The following is a 6,335-nucleotide window of genomic DNA, read 5'->3' on the forward strand; positions in this document are numbered from 1 at the left end:
GATGTTGTTAGTACTGAATGTTGACCTCGGCTATAACTTAGTCTTTTTAGTGTTCTTCTGAAACTAAAAGCTGATTTTTAGTGTGATAGTACTAATGTACAGGACTAAGCTGTACTGAGCGTCCAAGACTACTATTTGCTGTTGTCCTTAGTCTGCCACTGTTTTTGTGAAAATATCCATGTGTGATTTGTTGCTCCATGACTAGTGCTGCATAGCAGCCATCAAGTTTCATTCACAACCTACTTCAACTTCAAATGATGGATAAACAAAATAGGAAGCTAGCAAACTTGTTTAACAACATAAGCGAACGATGTACTTGACGACATAAGCAAAATTGTTCAAACCCTGACACACATGACATAAGCAAGCTGTTCAATCTAACAAGAGCAAACTACAAATTTGAAACCACAAGATAAAGGACAAGCACAAGCGCAAGCAACAGGAAGGCAGACTTTCATGTCTCTTCATCCCGCGAAGTGGCAGTGGTAGTAGGGGTCATCCTCCTACTCTTTTGAAATTTCACAACCTGTTATGATGTTGACAATTATCTTCCATGACTTGTACGTGGCGTACGCATCTATTCCTATGTATTCTATGAGCTTGTCTGGCAGCGGGCTGATCCCCCACAGTTTGTGGTCTTCCTCCCTGTCGATCTTCTTCTTCATGCCTCTGTAGAATGGGTGGATGACGCTGGCTGCAACATCAGCCAAGGAGTCATACTCTTTTCTGGTGGTTGGAACTCTCCACTTGCGCTGAATGTCGATGAAGTTCTTGGGGTTGATCTCCAAACCAGACTTCTTCAGCTTTCGCTTGTCACCGTCAATGCTGAAACTGGCAAATGTGTACAATTTCTGCTCCTGCAGGAACTCTTTGAGGCGCTTGGGCCTGCAAGGGGGAGACACATATTGAAGATTAGTGTTCTTTTTTGAAGATTTAATTCTTCTGTTTTTTTGGTTTACAGGTGATAATCCATGAGGTAGATGCTTATATAGTATAAGTCATGGATGAAATTAAATACAAGTAACACCATGTCATTTTTCTTTTTTGGTATCTTCAGTGCTTCACCAAATGGTTCACCAAGTTCAAGAACCTATAACCAGAGTAAATGATCTATGTGCTGCTTACTTTGAGTTTAGTTTTCTTTTTGTTGAATAAAAGACCTATACCAGTGCTTCACCAAGTTCTTACTTCATTTTTTGCTGCTGAAAATTACATCAGACCAGGTTCAGAAACTACATGTATACATCAAGTTTAAAAACATCTTTTAATACATCAACTCTATGAACTATACTAGTGCATCAAGATCAGAATCTATGCTAGTACATCAAGTTCAGTAATTAATTTGGTGAAACAATTTTCAGATGTTAATCCAGTGCATCAGTTTCAGATGCTAATCTGGTGAAACAATCCACTTCACAATTTCAGAAATGCATGTAACTTGAGAAACACGTACTCATGCATCCACTTCACAAACTATAGTAGTTCATCTAGTTGGGAAACAGGTTTAATAAAATTTTTAGGGAGTAGTACTAGTAGAACAGATGAATGAACAGTATGGGTTATCATTTTGTGGCCGTTGCGATGTGGTACACCAAACAGAGTTCCTCCACGCACAACTATAGGACTGCTGCCATCTGGGGAGGTTCATCTTGGCTGGTGTACTCCACATCAACTCCGATGAAGCTAGGATACAAGCCGCCGCTCTTCATCCTGAGCCTGCTCATCATCTCGTCAGCCTTGTGAGGTTCGCTGGTGCAGACGGTATCCAGTGTTTCCTTGCCGTGGAGCTCAACCCCTGTGAGGGTTTTGGTGTACTCGCGCTTCTCGCCGGGGACGTGAACATCGTCGAGGTTGCTGCTCTTGTCGGACGTCTCCCCATGATGACGCTTGGCAGACGGTTCCTCCGCCATTGCCCTCCTCCGGTGACTATGGGCTAGGGAGATAGAAGTTTCTGGTTTGTCTGCAGTGGAGATGGAAGCGGCAATGGTGGTTCTGGGAATGAGGCGGAGATGGAAGACAATGGGTTATTTGCAGTGCGTGGACGGGGATGTATGGGAGGCGGTTCATCGGGGACGTGGGTGTAGTGGTCGTGGGGTCGCCGTTTGCAGTCCCTTGTGGCAACCGCCCAATGGGTGGCGCGGGTAGTGGCCTGGAAGAACCAACCGTCCAAGCCAATGGTTTTTATTGTCGCACTGAGTAGTCTTGTCAAGCTGTACTTATCAGATGCTTATCCCAATTGCACGTCTCAGGGTTGGTGATGATGGCATTTTCCACTGTTTAAGTGATGTATGCTTTGTGATGTTTTTCCGTGTGGAGGTTAAGTCTTGTTTTTCCACTGAAGTCTTATACACTAGTTGATCACAAAACATTTTTCGGTGCCCTGGGAGTTGTTGCTCAAAACTGGGACTTATTTTATTTTCATCTGTAGCAACCTAAGCTAGGCCTTTATAGTTTTTGTATTCTCTTTTTAGTGTACTTATAGTTTAGTGTTGTGTGAACTGAATTGTAGTTTCATACAGCGTACGGTTTTGAAAATTGGTGTCACAGTGGTGTGAGTGGCCGGACCCTTCCTGCTTTTTTAGTACTGATGTCATATGTATGTTTGAACTGAGTTTTTTTTGGGGATTGAGATTATTTACGACGAAATCGTCGGTTGAGGTGTGGACAGATTTTATATAAATAAGAAATTTGGCAGAATTGACAAACAATATCTATTTGATCTTGCATTTTAGTAGTTGAACTTGTCAGACTTTATATAAATAAGAAATTTAGCAGAATTGACAAACATTATCTATTTGAACTTCTTGCATTTTAGTAGTTGAACTTGAAAGTAATATATAATTCGGTGGTTTAAATTATGTACATTTAACAGATAGCGTATTAAGTTCTCTGCTTTTTAGAGTTTCGTTGTTTTTGTATCATATTTTTTCCTTTTTTTATCATCCGTGGTGCAGAGCTAAAATTATTTTTATTTTTTGTGTTTAAAATTATTGCCTGCGAACTAGTATTTGAACTTTTCTATTTTCATTTTTCGAACATTTTTTGTAGTTTATATTTCTTTGCCCCGCGCTCTACTTTGTTTAACTGGCCTTATTGGTGGGGTGTTTGTAGACGATGGAGGCTATTGGGCCGTTTTCCGGCCCAAATGGCCCACGCGAGCGATTTGGGGACTGCTGGATGTGCGTGTGCTCTGGGTTTGGTCCGACCTCGTTAAGGGAGGAGGATCTCGACCTGTTTATAAGCGCGGCCGAGTCCTATTGGTCGAACTCCTCTGAATACTTACCTGAGCGCTTATACACGGCGCTCACTCTCTCATGACCTATGGGCCCTGGTCGGCTGGCCCTGCGTTGTGCGGATTACTAGGGATTCGCCGACGGTTCCGCCGTGGTCTTGAGTTCAAGTATCTAGCAGCGTTAGGGCCTGCCTATCCTTGGGCGGTCAATTTTGTTTGTTTGAATCTAGTACTTGACTCCACCAGTAACTTGGACTGATACTGTTTGTTCTAGTTCTTGTGAGTTTTGTGGAAGTGTTATCTTTTCATTTGAGTTTTTTGCCTTCTTTTTGTGTTTGTTTTTGTGATTATTCTCAAGGGTCTTCTGGTATCATTTTTAGCACTATGGTACTTGCATGTAGACTAAGTTGTACTGATAGTTCATTCATAGTAGCACTTATGTGCTTAGTCTGACATTTATTTTTTTGGGGGGGGGGGATTACAAAATGATGCTTCTTTGTACCTTTTATTGTAGTAAGTATGTATTTTCCGATCAAGTGTACTAGTACTATTATTCTTAGTCTGCAAGTGACCAATATAAGTGTGTGCTGATGCTTCTTAACTTTTTCTATTGTAGTACTTGTTAATTTTCTAGCAGCTACATATGAATGAGAACACGAGGTTAGCTTAAAGGGGTGAAGAGGCATCCCTAGCTCCTAGTGAAAGGACTTAGTTGTGGAGCCACGAGGTTAGCTTAAAGGGGTTAAAACAGGACAAAGGACACGAGGAGTTTATACTGGTTCGGTCCCTTGCGGTGAAGGTAAAGGCCTAATCCAGTTTGAGGTGGTATTGCTAGGGTTTCCATGACCAGGGAGCGAATACGCTTTGCCTGGCTCTCGATCTGTTGTTTCTCGCCCTAAGCTGCTGTCGGGTCGTCACCTTATATACACGGGTTGATGCCCTGCAGCCTATAGAGTCCCGGCCGGCTCATACAACGTGTCCGGCTCAGTGACTTATCTTACATGCCTTACAATACAAGTTTACATATACATGGCGGTTTATACTCATGGGCCTTAGGCCGCCTTCGGGTTTGGGCCCTCTAACAAGCCTGTCTATGAACCGCCATCTTTAACATACTCTTGGGCTTCATTTAGATGAACCGCCATAAGGATGACCCGGCCCCTCCTGGGCGGGTCATATTTGACAGTCATATCCCCAACATTAGGCTCCAGGTTGATTTGAACTTGTTCATGTCAATCTTCAACACTTAGAAAAATCCTTCTTCATCTTACTGTGAAATACTGTAACCCGCCATGACGTCATCTCCGGAAATTGTGGTAACCCGCCGTGACGTCACCTGTAATTAATACGACGCACGGCCCAAATCTTAATAAATCTGTTTCTTATCCGACCCTTCCGAAAGTCGAGGCGCCCACACCGTCACATATCCACTTTTCTGTCTCCTCGATTTCCGCGCGTGCCATTTATCCTTCCGGCCTTATAAATAGGGCCTCGAGCCCACTTCTCATTCTCCCCCTTTTATTTCTCGCCTTCTTCTTCCTCCTCGCGACGCACCAGCCCTCACGAGCTCCGCCGCCGTCGACCTTCGTCCCCTTCGTCAACTCTGGCCGCTGCATCACCCTGAATCTGACCAGAAACGCCGCGGTGCTCCTCTGCTGTCAATCAGCATCAGTAAGTCTTCCCTTTCCTCGCTATAGATCTGTCATTAGGGTTTCAGTGTTCATCGGTGTTCATCACCGCTCCCCTTTCTCCTTTCTAGATCGCGTAGTTTTGATCTGAAAATAGCATAGGTCCTGTGCGATAGCAGTTTTAGCACATATTTTTGATATTAGAGCATATCCTCATCGCGACAGATCTCTTCTGGGGCACCTCTACTTTTCTGCTGCCACCACCTTAGATTTATAATTTAGTTCCTTTTTCTAAACAGCGGCAGATCCAAACTTATAGCTTCAATCTGTGGAATCTATTTGTCCCAGCACTTAGTAAAATTTTACTCTTGTCAGATCTCGAACATCCATGCTGGTCATGGCGGCTTACCTCACCGTCTTATACTTACTCATATATCATTAGTCCTCACTTAAGCTGCCATGTTGAATATATGTTGTAACTGTTTAACTTGTGTTTTCACCAACTGACTTAAACCGGCAAAAATTTCCTTTCTATTAGGCTTTCTCTTTTCACCATGCCGCCAAAAATAGTTTTCACATGCAATTGGGTCCCCTCCATCGTCACCGAGGGCACATTTAAGGATTTTATCAAAGTCGAGTATCTGCCCGCCAAGAGTGTGATGCATTACCGTGTTCCTGACCCGGGCAAAGAAAAACCTCAGCCGAAAGATGGCGAAGTCATCGTTTTTACTGACCATATGAACCGGGTCTTCTCACTACCCGGCTCTAAATTCTTTCGGGATGTTCTGCACTTTTTCCAACTCCATCCTCAAGACATCGGACCCAATTCCGTGTCAAATATCTGCAACTTTCAAGTCTTTTGTAAAGTATACCTTCAAGAGGAGCCCAGCATCGATCTCTTTAGAGAATACTTTTATTTGAACCGCCAAAATGAGTACACGAACGGACCCAGTTTGGAACTTGGCGGAATCTCAATTCAGTGAAGAAGAGATGCCATCCTCCCTTACGCGATCTTGCCGAGTCACCCCAAAGATTGGAATAAGACATGGTTTTATTGCAAAGACACTTCTCTGGCTGATGAGAATCCATTACCGGGTTATCACATCGAGCGCCTGGACCCAAAGCACAATCTTCCTGAAAAACTTACTGCTTCTGAACGGAAAAGAATTCCTCCTGCTACTGTGAAGGTTAAAGCTCTGCTAGGAAACGGGCTAACTGGCGTTGATTTAGTCAGGTGTTGGGTTTCTTGGCGGATCATACCCTTGAGCCGCCGCGCCGGCTTAATGTGCACTTACACTGGTAGTGTAAAGAATTCACTGCGCCATAGCTCTGCACCATTAACTGATGAAGCAATAAATGAAATGGTTAAGTCTCTTCTGAATGAAGATCCGGAAGACTGTGTTAAAGTGGGTCTGGCCCCTTTCTGCAAGCTTAACCCGCCACCAGATGTGAGTCTCTGAATTTACTTATCTTGA

At 43.5% G+C, this 6,335-nt stretch overlaps 1 protein-coding gene across 1 annotated transcript; it reads right to left on the reverse strand.

Annotated features, from left to right (window-relative positions):
- Positions 1-503: 503 nt before the first annotated feature.
- Positions 504-1,910, reverse strand: LOC141021699 (uncharacterized). The gene is made up of 2 exons (XM_073497555.1): positions 1,663-1,910; positions 504-885 (listed from the first exon to the last, which is right to left on the reverse strand). The coding sequence occupies exons 1-2, from the start codon at positions 1,908-1,910 to the stop codon at positions 504-506; spliced, it is 630 nt and encodes a 209-aa protein (XP_073353656.1).
- Positions 1,911-6,335: the final 4,425 nt, after the last annotated feature.

The sequence above is a fragment of the Aegilops tauschii genome, chromosome 4 (assembly GCF_002575655.3).
Source record: "Aegilops tauschii subsp. strangulata cultivar AL8/78 chromosome 4, Aet v6.0, whole genome shotgun sequence".
NCBI lineage: Eukaryota > Viridiplantae > Streptophyta > Magnoliopsida > Poales > Poaceae > Aegilops > Aegilops tauschii.